This window comes from Gekko japonicus, unplaced genomic scaffold, assembly GCF_001447785.1.
Source record: "Gekko japonicus isolate JY-2015 unplaced genomic scaffold, Gekko_japonicus_V1.1 scaffold85, whole genome shotgun sequence".
Classification (NCBI taxonomy): Eukaryota; Metazoa; Chordata; class Lepidosauria; order Squamata; family Gekkonidae; genus Gekko; species Gekko japonicus.
This window is the reverse complement of record NW_015167531.1, coordinates 2,052,304-2,065,679: the sequence shown is the minus strand read 5'-3', so window position 1 is coordinate 2,065,679 and position 13,376 is coordinate 2,052,304. Positions and strand designations below refer to the sequence as shown.

At 45.4% G+C, this 13,376-nt stretch overlaps 2 gene segments (V, D, J or C); both read right to left on the bottom strand.

Moving 5' to 3' along the window:
- Window positions 1–4,354: 4,354 nt before the first annotated feature.
- On the bottom strand, window positions 4,355–9,155 carry LOC107112295. The segment is given in 4 exon segments: window positions 4,355–4,378; window positions 6,903–7,237; window positions 7,682–7,764; window positions 9,109–9,155. Coding segments are annotated over 4 exon segments (489 nt in total).
- A 1,642-nt stretch (window positions 9,156–10,797) lies between these two features.
- Window positions 10,798–11,569, bottom strand: LOC107112294. The segment is given in 2 exon segments: window positions 10,798–11,201; window positions 11,496–11,569. Coding segments are annotated over 2 exon segments (450 nt in total).
- Between the last annotated feature and the right edge of the window lie 1,807 nt (window positions 11,570–13,376).

Here is a 13,376-nt window from a genome sequence, read left to right as displayed (position 1 = left end):
ATTGCAAGGCAGACCCCTGAATCCCTGTGTCAGCAAGGCGGTGGATCAGTAGTTGATGGTCGACTGTGTCCAGTGCCGTCTACAGGTCTAACAACAGCAACACTGCCGAACCACCCTGATCCAGATGCCTCTGGAGGTCATCTGTGAGGGCAACCAGTACCGTCTCTGTCCCATGGCAAGATAATACTCAGTATTTGGTCAGGGTGCGGACAGAAAAGTGCAGCTTCTTGAACTTTTCAACTCACCCTGGAACTATTTTCCCTAAGAATCCAGTCATGCCTACAGTTCCCCCACACTACCAGTAGGCTTTGGGCTGGCTCTTTAAAAATCAGAAACTGGTATGGTGTTTTAACCTTATAGTGATACAGGAACTACCAATTTTTAAAAAAGCCAGAAAATATCCCTCCCCTGATGCTGTAGGCAGGGACTTCTTGCCACCTCTCCCTACTGCCTCTTTCATTTGAAGCAATAAACATAGCCTTAATGGTGTAAAGATTAAACATAGACCAAAGCCCAATACCCACTGGCTGTTGCTAGGCTGAAGCTCAACTATTCCAGCTGTGCTTTCCAATCTGCTGCAGACTTGGAATATGAGGCAACTATGGCTTCTTCTGCCAGCCCCCCCCCCCCGTTTTCCACCCCATCTCTCAATTGCTCTAAAGCACACCTGAACTCTTTTCAATGTCCTTTTCATTTGCCAGTTCAGACTTAGAATTCACAGAAGCAAATATTTACTTTTCTTAAATGAAAAAAAAACAACAACCCTATATTTATGAGGTAACAGTGACACCTCCTGGCTACTGATATACTCTGTCAAGCATACATAACCTCTCAATGTTTGATAGTAAGTTTACACACAATCGCCCTTTTTTTGTAGTTACACTTTTGGCACTGTTACCACATGTACCAGTAGAGTAGACTACACGTGATTGTTTTGATATGCATGCCCAATCATTTTGTCTGAATCGGAAAACATATTTGTATCTCATCTTTGGGACCCCAAGCATGTTCCCTGTTTTTTAATCGATGCGGGTTGGCTTTAACAAACGGGTATTCTGTGAATTTTATTTACTGTTTTGGGTGCCATTGGAACTGAGCCACAGTCTCAGCTTCAGATTTACAAAAATTAAAGTCCCCAGGAATCCCTCAGAGGCCTGGGCTTGACAGTGGCAGACCTGCCTTTTGGATTGCAGCTGAATAGGTATGGAGGGAAGGGGTAGTTCTGGGCTCAGTAGAGGGCACTGGGTGCTCCCCACACCACTGGAAGAGGGTTGTGAGACTGTACATGAGCCCTGCCAGAATAACTGCAACTTGAAGCAGTCCTGGAGAAAAAGCTGACGACATCAAGCCACGCCGAGGGAAAATGCCTTTGGAACATGTCTGACCCTACAGCTGAACAAACTCCCCATCGACTGCGAACGTGAGTGATTTAAAGATTCATATGTTGTCTTCCCTTACCCCTTTGAATCATTGTTAGCCCCGTGTGTATATGAGTAACTGTAAATCGCTCAGAGCCAGCAAGCTCTGCAGGATTGAGCAATTAATAAATTGAAAGATGATGATGATGATGGTGGTGGTGGTGGTGGTGGTGATGATTATGATTATGATGATTATGATTATGATGATTAAAGCGGGGGTGGGGTTGTGAACACTGCAAGTGGGTGGTGGGTTCATCACCCCCCTATTCTTCTGCTATTAAACCATCTCTGTTTCACATCTGTTCAGCCTCATACAAGACTCATGTGTGGCACCGTCAACTCTCACAGCTAGTTAACCAGACTGGTCACAGAGGACCCAGCTGGTACATCAACCAAGTAGGACCCATGCAAAGCACATCAGCCGCATGGAGGTTTTTGTCTCACTTCCCCATGTGTTTGTATCACTGTGTCTTATCTTACGGCATTGTTGCCATAAGATAAACAGTAATAATCACCCTCGTCATTTGCTTGAATGTTGGAGATGGTTAAGATGGCAGCATTGGCAGAGCTGTCGAGGGAACCTGAGAAACGGTCGGAGATTCCTGTGGCTCTGGTGTTATGCTTGGATATGAGCGGCATGGGAGCACTGCCGGGCTTCTGTTGGTACCAGGAATTCCGGTAGCCACTTATGCTCACTGCTTCTTGTACAGGAGATTTTAACGGTGTGTCCAATGGAAGCCGACACAGAGGGCGGCTGAGTCATTGTAAACTCAGCATTACAGCCTGAGAACAAAATCAGAAGTGCAAATTAAATGGAATGGAAGGTTCACAGTGAGAAGATTACTGTGGCTGTTAAAAGAAAGAAAGAGAAAGTAAGGACACTTGGCTAATTAGGTATTTTTATGAAGTTTCTATCCTACCCCAAAAAGAAGTGAGAAACAGGAAGATCATTGAGGCCTTGGCCATGATGAGAGATTCCCAGCTTCTTTGGACAGAGAGGTTGCTGCCTACAAGTATCCCAAACTCAGTTCCTCGGCTGAGTTCCATTTCAGTTCCCTAAACTTTAAGAAGTCTCCCTAAATGCAAATATTATCAGAACTCATTGGCTGCCTCCAGAGACACACAGTGCCTGCCCCAAATCTCCTCCCACCACTCTGAAATCGATCCTCATCATGGTTAATTTTGCATCCTTGTGATAAGAAGGAGTTTGAAAGCACAACACCAGCCAAGATTGCAAGAATGAACACATGTAGATTTTGCAACAAAGAAGCCCACATTCTGTGATGGGGGAAGGGCATCAATCACATTTTTTTAATTCCCTGAATTATTTCAAGAATAATGAAAAATGAGATTTTACCCCATTCAAAGAGCCCCCCCAAAAATGGTTGACCAATCACACATTCCAGTCAGCCCGCCTGAAATGAGCGCACTTTCACATACCCCCCCACACCTGTGAACCTATAATTATTTTTCTAAGACAGGGCGACCAGCACAGACAGCTCCAAGGTCACATAGTCTCTTCCCAGTGCTTAGGAGGGGCAGGGAGGCACCCTTAGAAAAATGGTTGCCAAGCAACAAAGTGTAGCAAGCAAAAACACACATTCATAGCTATTCCCCCCCCCCCATCCCAAAAGCAGAAACATATAGGCCCACTGACAGAGGACATGGCAAATGAGGACTCGAGTTTGACAGAGTCCTTCCCTGGCCCTGTGTTCACCACCCCCCCCAATCATCTGATGTAAAATAAATGCTGTTTCCACAGAGACATTTAACTCCGCCCCCTAATGCCCCGTTTCACCACAATATTGTAGCCAATGCCCGGAGGGCGCAAAGGTTCTTTGACTTGTGTGGCTAGCCGATAAACCACACAGTTAAAACAATCATCCAGGCAGTAAAGGGTAACAAAGGAATTTATTCGAATAAAGGAACACCTAACAGCTCGCAGATGTGCAGTGTGTTACAGTCAGGAGCTTGCTTATATGCTCTTCTTGCTCCTCCTCCCTTTACATCATCACTGACATCATTTAGACATGCTCAGTCAGACATGCTTATTTTTCCCAGGGTTAAAATCTGGAGTTCACTATGAGATATTCTCAGACAATTGACAAAGGTTTCTCACAAGAAAACTCATGAAAACATGAAGGGTGCAGAACCATGCATGAAAAAGCTGGCGGGACCCAACCTTGTGATTTGTCTTCTGTTCTCCTTAGAGGAACAGCACAACAAAATGTGATGAACAGACAGACAGACCACCTTTTTTAGCCTGAAACTTGTTGCTACCAAATAACGTGTGTTAGCTGGTGAAACCTCTTTCAAGCACATTACTTACATCCTGACCAATGTAAACCTTGTATTCAAATAACAGAAACAAGACATTTACAATGTGTATACATCCACGAGGAAAGTCTTCACTGTTTCTCCCCAGCTTTGGGAATCCACAAGGATGGCGGAAATTAATTTGTTCTGGATTTGAAGTTAGGGCTAAATGAGATGTGACAGTGTCCTCGTGGCTGCCATCATCTCTCACATCTACTTAACCAGACTGGTCACAGGAGACTAAACTGGTGTGTCAACCAAGCACAACCCATGCATAGCACATCTGCTGCACTGAGGTTTTTGTCTCACTTCCCCATATGGTTGTATCATTGTGTTCTGAACACGGCCGTCATGGTATAAACAGTAATAATTGGCCGCATCCCCTGCTTGGACATTGGAGATGGTCAAGACGGCAGCATTGGCAGAGCTGTCGAGGGAACCTGAGAATCGGTCGGAGATGCCTGAGGCTCTGTCGTCATCGCTATATATGAGCATCACTGGAGCACTGCCAGGCTTCTGTTGGTACCAGGAGTTATAGAAGCCACTTATGCGCCCACCACTTAGTGTACAGGAGATCTTAACCGTCTCCCCACTGGAAGCTGACACAGAAGGCATCTGAGTCATTGTAATTTGGGCATCACAACCTGGAAACAGAATCAGCAGCAAACATTAAATGGAATGGAAGGATCACAGTGAGAGGATCGCCAGTGTTCACATTAAAGGGGGGGGAGTGAGGGCACTTGATTTATTAGGTATTTTAGTTAAGTCTCCATCCTACCCCCCAAATAAGCGAGAAACAGGAAGAGCATCAAGGCCTTGGCCATGGTGAGAGGTTCTCCGCTTCCTTAGCAAAGAGGTTGCTGGACAGAGGTGTCCCAGGCTCAGTTCCTCCACTGAGTTCCACTTCAATTTCCTAAACTTTAAGAAATCTCCCTATATGCAAATATTGTCCAAGCTCATTGGCTGCCACCAAATAACTCATTTCCTCCAGAGGCATTCAGGGCGTGCTGCAAATCTCCTCCCACAAATTTGAGTAAGATGCTTATCAGGGTTAATTTTGCATCCTTCTGATAAGCAGAGCTTGAAAATCCACCAGCCATGATTTCTGTAATGAAAGCATTTAGATTTTGCGACAAAGAAACCCAAATTCTGTGATCAAGGATGAAAAGATCCACTTATCACATTATTTAATTCCCCGAATTATTTCAAGACTAATGAGAACTTGGGGGTTTCACAAAAGGAGGAGGTAGTGGAGTGGAAGGGATGTGTGGGAAATAAAAGGCCCAAATATGTATTGGGGGGAAGGAGGCAGGGAGCCTCTCACTTCTAGCTGCTTGGCAACAGTTTCCTTAGGTGATACTCCATTGCAACCCTGTTGCTCAGTTGGGGAATGAAGTCAGGCGGCTTCTGTTCTCCTGGCACTGTCCTCTGTCCCCTTCCCTCACCCACTATCTGGCACATGTGGAGTCTTCCCCTGGCCCTGTGTTCATCTCCTCACCACCACCTGGTGAAAAATAGAGGCTGTTTTCACAATGAAATTTAACTCTGCCTCTGTGCCTTTTCCCCCTGAGCTACACTACAACATTGTCTTGAAATCGTCATTGTTTCTATCCAGCTTTGGGAATCCACAAAGATGATGGAAATGAATTGGGGGGGGAGGTTGAACTTAGGGATAAATGAGACATGATGGTGTCTCGTGGCTGCTACCAGGACAGCGTTGCCATTTTAAAGTCATTTTAAAAGGCCACGATTAGGGACAAAGGCCTCCAGGGTTCAAAGCACCTCTTGCCATCTTTAGCTACTGCCCTTCTTGTCTTAAACATTAAACATAGCCTTAATGATTTAAAGAGTAAACATAGACTCAGTGCCCACTGGCTGTTGCTAGGCTGAAGCCCAAATGTTCCTGATGTGCTTTCAGATCCGCTCCTGATTTGGAAGATGAGGCAGCTAAGGCTTCTCTGCAGGCTTCTCCCCCTGGTCCTGTCCTCTACCCCACCCCACCCCTCCACCTGCTCTGAGGCACACCTGAAGTATTTCCATCGTCCTTTGGTTCACCTTCCTCTCTGAACCACACTAGGTCAGACTCAGAATTCACAGGAGCCAGTGCTGACCTTTCCTAAATAGAAAACTATAGCCGTGGGGTAACAGACACACCTCCTGGCCATTCACATGCTGTGTCACCTAAACATTGCCTTTGGCTGCAATCAGACATGCCATTTGGTGCAGAGGGGAAGCAAGCCTATTTCCCCCAGTGGAAACTGACACGGTATTGCGCAAGCACACATCCTTTGTAGCTGCGGGCTCAGCCCATAACTTCGTGATAAGACAGCACATGCAGGTGAGTGGGATTTTTTTTCCCTTTTGTTTCCCATGTGCATAAATGAGGAATTGCATGTCCACACGGAGGGTTCCCCATGGAGTATGCGGCTATGTGCATACTGCTAACTGAGGGGGGGAGGAAACAGCTCTGAGTCAGGATGTAAGGAGCGGACCATCCCAATGGCATGAGAACATGCTTGAGCGATTAGACAGGGGAAAGTCTTTCCGTGGCCCATTGGCAAGTGCTAGGACCAGACTTTCACCGGTGTCTTTTAACTCCCCTTCTGTGGCAGGGCAGCACGAGATGCTGATGGCTACAGGACCTTTCCCAGATGTTGCTGTCTGATCATGCCCTTTAGATCCATCAGGCATTCACAGCTGAGTCAGATCTAAAGGCAGGTCTGACCACGGCCACAATGGCTCATTTTTGGCACTGCTAACACCAGTACCAGAAGAACCTATTACACATGATATTCTCGATATGTACGAGCATCCATTTTGTCTGAATCTGGCAGCATACATATATTTCAGCTTCAGTACATGTAAGTTGCCTACACTGCTTTGTCTCACTTTGGGTTGGCCTTCATAAAGGCTGTTCCATGAATTTCTGATTCTGTGATGTCTGAACTCAGTCAAAGTCTCAGCTGGAGCTACATAAGTATTTATTCATTTAAATTTATATCTCAACCTCCCCACTGAGGCAGGCTCAGGGCGTGATAGAAGACTCAACAATAGCATCATCATCTAGCACAGTTAGTTAACCAGACTGGTCACAGAAGACTCCGTTAGTGTGTCAACCAAGCACAACCCATGCATAGCACATCTGCTGCACTGAGGTTTTTGTCTCACTTCCCCATGTGGTTGTATCATTGTGTGCTTGTTACTGCTGTCATAAGATAAACAGTAATAATCGGCCTCATCCCCTTCTTGGACATTGGAGATGGTTAAGACAGCAGCATTGGCGGAGCTGTCCAGGGAACCCGAGAATCGGTCAGAGATGCCTGAGGCTCTGTTGTCATCGCTATATATAAGCAGTATTGGAGCAGTGCCGGGTGTCTGTTGGTACCAGGAGTTCCAGTAGTCGCTTACGCTCCCGCTGTTTCCTCTACAGAAAACTTTAACAGTCTCTCCGATGGAAGCCGACACAGAGGATGGCTGGGTCATTGTAAATTGGGCATTGCAACCTGGAAACAAAATCAGAAGCACAAATTAAGTGGAATGGAAGGAAGACACTGAGAGGATTCTCAGTGTTGCCATAAAATGCAGAAGCAGAAAGAGGGGAAAGCTCCCGTGTCTACTCAATCCTCAAAAAACAGGACTGAGTAGATGCGGAGGAAATCAGGCGAAGCTGCAGGGCAAAATTCCACCACACAGCACATAGTGTGAGTTTGACACGTAGGATGGGGCAAAGGGAAGAGCGAGCGCAGAGCAGCAGCTTGTGGGAAATCAGTCCCAGCCTGATAGAAGACTCAACAGTAGCATCATCATCTAGCACAGTTAGTTAACCAGACTGGTCACAGAAGACTCCGTTAGTGTGTCAACCAAGCACAACCCATGCATAGCACATCTGCTGCACTGAGGTTTTTGTCTCACTTCCCCATGTGGTTGTATCATTGTGTGCTTGTTACTGCTGTCATAAGATAAACAGTAATAATCGGCCTCATCCCCTTCTTGGACATTGGAGATGGTTAAGACAGCAGCGTTGGCGGAGCTGTCCAGGGAACCCGAGAATCGGTCAGAGATGCCTGAGGCTTTCTCATCATCAGTATATATGAGCAGTATTGGACCAGTGCCGGGTGTCTGTTGGTACCAGGAGTTCCAGTAGCCGCTTATGCTCCCGCTGTTTCTTCTACAGGAAATTTTAACAGTCTCTCCGATGGAAGCCAACACAGAGGGCGGCTGGGTCATTGTAAATTGGGCATTGCAACCTGGAAACAAAATCAGAAGCACAAATTAAGTGGAATGGAAGGAAGACACTGAGAGGATTCTCAGTGTTGCCATAAAATGCAGAAGCAGAAAGAGGGGAAAGCTGGCTAATAAGTATTTTAATGAAGTCGGCATCCTACCCCAAAATGAAGTGAGGAACAGGACGAGCACCAAAGCCTTGGCCATACTGAGAGACTCCCAGCTTCCTGGGACAAAGAGATTGCCACTTAGAACCATCCCAAACTCAGTTCGTTGACTGAGTTCTATTTGCTGCACTATTTGAATTCCCTAAACTTTAAGATGTTTCCCTCTATGCAAATATTGTCAATGTTCACTGGCTGCCATTAGATAACGCATTTCCCTCCGGTGGCATTCAGGGCTTGCCATAAATCTCCTCCCACCACTCTGAATAACATCCTTAACAAGATTACTGTTACATCCTTGGGATAAGACAGAGTTTGACCATACACTAGCCGAGATTGCAAGAATGAAAGCATTTTGATTATGCAGCAAAGAATCCCAAATTCTGTTATTGTCGTGGGGGGGGGGAGTGATCCATCTATCACATTATTTAATTTACCAAATTATTTCAAGAATGCTGAGAACTGGGTTCTTTCCCAAATTGAGAAGTTAGTGGAGTGGAAGGGATGTATGGGTCATAACGGAAACAAATAGGAGCCACTCACTCCTATTTGCTTGGACAAAGTTTCCTTAAAGGACTCTTTTCATTGCAACTCTGCTCAGCTGAGGAAATAAGTCAGGCAACTGCTGTTCTTCTGGTCCTGACATCCTCCCCCTTCCTTTGCCTGCTATGTACAAGGAGATGATACTGCACTTCACTGTCCCAGACTGTATGATCAACTATTTTGTCTGAATCTGGCACACCAGAAGTCTTTTCCTGGTCCTTCTCTCCATCTGCCTCTTTAAAGCGCACTAGATCAGTATCAGAAATCACAGAAGCTAATGATGTCTTTTCTTAAATTAAAAAAAATCAACCCTGTAGCTGTGGGGTAACAGTGTCACCTCCTCGCCATTGGTGTTCTCTGTCAGGCATACATAACCTCTGAATGTTCGATAGCAAGTTTACACACAATTGCCACTTTTTTGTCGCTACCCTTCTGGCACTTACCCCATGTACCAGTAGAGTACACTACACATTACTATTTTGATATCCATGATCAACCGTTTTGTCTGAATCTGAAAACGTATTTGTATTTCAGCTTCAGTATATGCATGCACCCTGTTTTGTTTTTTTAACTGAAGTGTGCTGACCTTAACAAAAGGTATTGCATGGATTTTATTTATGGTTTTAGTGCCATCAGAACTAAGTCACAGTCTCTGCTGCAACTTTACAAATATTCAAGTTCCCAGAAATTCCTAGGAGGCCTCCTTAGCATGATGCTGGCAGACCTGCCGTTTAGGTTGCAGCTGAATAGGTATGGAGGGAAGAGGTGGCTCTACGTGGAGTAGCTGGGCCCAGCAGAGGACACTGAGTGCTCCACACACCGTTTCAAGAGGGCTGTGAGACTGTATATGAGCCCTGCTAGAATAGAAGCAGGCGGGCATGGGGTTGTGAAGGAAAGGGTTGCAGGTGGGAGGTGGGCTCAGCACCCCCCTACTGCTATTAAACGCTTTCTGTGTTTCACACAGAATTCAGTAGAACCTGAGCATCCATCTGAAAAGAGGGGGGGGAGTTTAGCATGAAGAATTTATGTAAGAAGGAATTAAGACACTTAAAACACTCCTGGGCAGAAGCTAAGAGAACACTCACAATTTCCTTAAGAGGAAGGAGGTTGAAGTGGAGTGTTTCAGTGTAACCAGGCCTGATGAGGTGTATTCCTAAGCACTTCTGCTTCAAAGTAAATCTCAGTTTGATGCGATTTGTTGTCTATGTTGCAGATTTAGACCCTGGATTGAGCCTCAGTCCTCTGCTAAACCTGTTACTTTAATTTCTATAGTACATTAGCCTCTGTAGTTGAATCTTTTGTTCTGTTTCCCAGGAAGCTTCATGACACTGGAATGCTCAGAGCTGGGACGCTCTGAGCTTGGGAGAGTGTCTGAGATGACTCATTTTCTGCAGTTTTGCATTTGTCCGTTTAGTACCAGCATTGCAACCTGTGGAACGTATGTAGAGGGGAGCCCCAATTCATAAAATATTGAGATGGATTCTGGGGTAGAGTGCATTTCTCCACAACACCTACTCAAAAGCAAGTCCTATTTCATTCAGTGGCCCATACTCTGAGGAAAACATGCTTAGGATTGCAGCCTAGGGCTGCTAAAGCAAGGCCCTTTAAACAAGTCTGAAGGCATCTTCAGGACTAATGCATTGTTACCATACGCTTTTGTCTGGTGCTTTTATGCTAACAGGATACCCACTGTTCTGTAAGGTGCTACAAGATTCCTTTTAGTGTCTAGTGTCCTTAAGAGCAGTATCGCTACTGTTTTTATTGTTTTATGGGTCAACAGGTTTTTTTTTCCTCAGTAGCTGTCCATTGCTAAGTAGCATCCCTAGGAGATGCTGATAATTATTGTGTATTTCATTACGAGTGTAAATTATATGTCACCTCCAGAGTCTGTGCAAAATCATGCTTTTAAAACAATGCAAATGGGATGGATCCAGCCTGCTTTTCTACTCTGTCTCACACGATTTGCACCCTTAGGTGGCCCCTGTCCCCATCCCACCTGGCTTTTTGCCACGTAGCTCCCATCATCCCCAGCTTCAGCTTCTTGGTAGACAAAAGACAGACGCACACTCTCGTTTATCAGCTGAAAAGTGGGTTGGATCCAACCCAAAGAGTAAATATGGTTCAACTCGTCTTCAGGCATAGGTAAAATGCAATTCTCTTATTCTTCTGTATTGCCCACACTGGGGAGGAAGAGTGAAGGTTTCTGTATCAGTTCCCCATCGGTGTTTACCACTGTGGAACTGGCTACCACTGCCATACCAGGCGACACAGTAATAATCAGCCTCATCTTCAGCCTGAAGCTTAGTGATGACTAAAGAGTGAACGTTCCCAGACTTAGAACCAGTAAACCGGTCCGGGATCCCTTCTCCCCGAGTGCTGGCACCCGTGAGCGCAAAGCGAGGGCCCCGTCCAGGTCTTTGCTGAAGCCAGTGAGTGTGTTGCACACTTCCGTGGGCTGTGCAGGAGAGTTCAACCGTTTGTCCTGGGGACGCGGACTGGAAAGGAGGCTGAGTCAAAGTTGCCTGTGAACTGACACCTGTACAAAAAGAAAAAGGGAACAAATGAAAGTGCTTTTCCACAGATGAAACGAGGAGGAAGGGGTAGCCTTTAACCACCAACAAGGCTACGCTGGGAATCACGGGGCCTGCACAGACAAAAGCCATGCAGGATGAGGGATGCAGAATAGCGGGGAAACAGGTCACATTGGATGAAAGAACTGATGGGATCCGTCACCTGTGACTTCTATCTTCTCCTCTTTCAAATATCACATACTATGTTCCTATGCAATTGCTTTATGATTGGTCTACAGGACTGTGCAAATTCCCCTTACCTGAGCAATAACAGAAAAGTGCAAGGAAAAACAGAGTCCGACCCATTCTGTGTTTCCCAAAGGACTTTCTGAAGCACAAAGATCACAAGATGGTCCCTTCTCCCTCTCTCCTGCTTTAAATCCCCCACAGCAGAATAATGGTCCTCCTCCCATGCAAATACATTTGGTTGTAATAAGCTATGCTAGAGCTTCCTATCCCGATAGGGAATATACGCCACTACAGTAGAGACCATGACCATAGGACACATTTGCATTGTACTGAGCATCACCCTGATTTTTTTCCCAGAGTGAAAGTTCACTGTGAGATGTTCTCACACAATTGCCAAAGGTTTCCACAAGCAAAGTCATGAAAAGGTGAAGGAGACAGAAGCACTCATGAAAAAGCTGGTGGGGCCCAACCTCGTGATTTGTCTTCTGTTCTCCTTAAAGGAAAAGCAGAATCAAGAGTGATGGGCAGACAGATAGAACACCTTTTTAGTCTGGAGCTTGTTACTTACAAATAACATGTGTCAGCTTGTCTCAGCTCTTTCAGTCACATTACTTATATCCAGACCAATGTAAGTCTGGTGTTAAAATAACAGAAATGAAAAACCAAGATATGTATACATCCATCGTGGAAGGTCTTCATTGTTTCTCCCCAGCTTTGAAAATTCACAAAAATGGCAGAAAAGAAATTTGTTCTTGGTTTGAATTTAGGGTCATACAAGGTGTGAGATTGTCTTCATGGCCACCATGAGGACAGTGCCACCATTATAAAGTCATTTACAACTGTCAGGATTAGGGATAAGAGCTTCCAGGGTTCAGAGCACCTCATGCCACCTTTAGCTCCAGTCCCTCCCATTTTCAACATTAAACATAGTCTTAATGGTTTAAAGATTCAATATAGACCAAGGTCCAGCACCCAATGGGCATTACTTGGGTGAAGTCCAGATGTTCCTGCTGTGCTTTCAGATCTGCTGCTGACTGGGAAGATGAAACATCTGTGGCTTCTTCTGCCAGCTGTCCCCTCCCCCGTCCTGTCCTCCACCACATCTCTCACCTGCTCTGAGGCACACCTGAAGTCCTTTCATCATCATCCTCTTCACTCACCTCTCTAAACCATGCTAGATGAAACTTAGAATCTGCAGAAGTGAATGCTGACTTTTCTTAAATAAAAAAACAATAGCTGCGGGGGGACAGTGACACCACCCGGCCATGGATGCACTCTGTCAGGCGTACAAAACCTCTGTGGTTTTGATGGGAAGTTTACACACCATGACCATTTGTAGTCCTTACACTTCTTGCACAGCTACCACTTTTACCACAAAAGCACACTAGAAATTATTGTCCCAGTATACATAATCAGCCATTTTATCTGAATCTGGTAGCATATGTATACTTCTGCCTCAGTACACACAAGCACATTCCCTCTTTGGGGTTGGCCTTAATGAAGGGTATTACGTGGATTTATGGTTTTGTGTGATGTCTGAACTAGTCAGGGGTCATTTCGTAGAAAAGTCAGGCGTACAAAACCTCTGTGGTTTTGATGGGAAGTTTACCCACCATGGCCATCTGTAGTCCTTACACTTCTTGCACAGCTACCACTTTTACCACAAAAGCACACTAGAAATTATTATCCCAGTATACATAATCAGCCATTTTATCTGAATCTGGTAGCATATGTATACTTCAGCCTCAGTACACACAAGCACATTCCCTCTTTGGGGTCTTTTGGGGTTGGCCTTAATGAAAGGGTATTACGTGGATTTATGGTTTTGTGTGAGGTCTGAACTGAGCCAAAGTCTCAGCTTGGGGCTACAGAAATATTCAACTTCCAGAGAACTCTTTGGCGCCTCACTGAGCATGTTGGTGGCAGAGCTCCGAAATGACCTCTGGAACTAG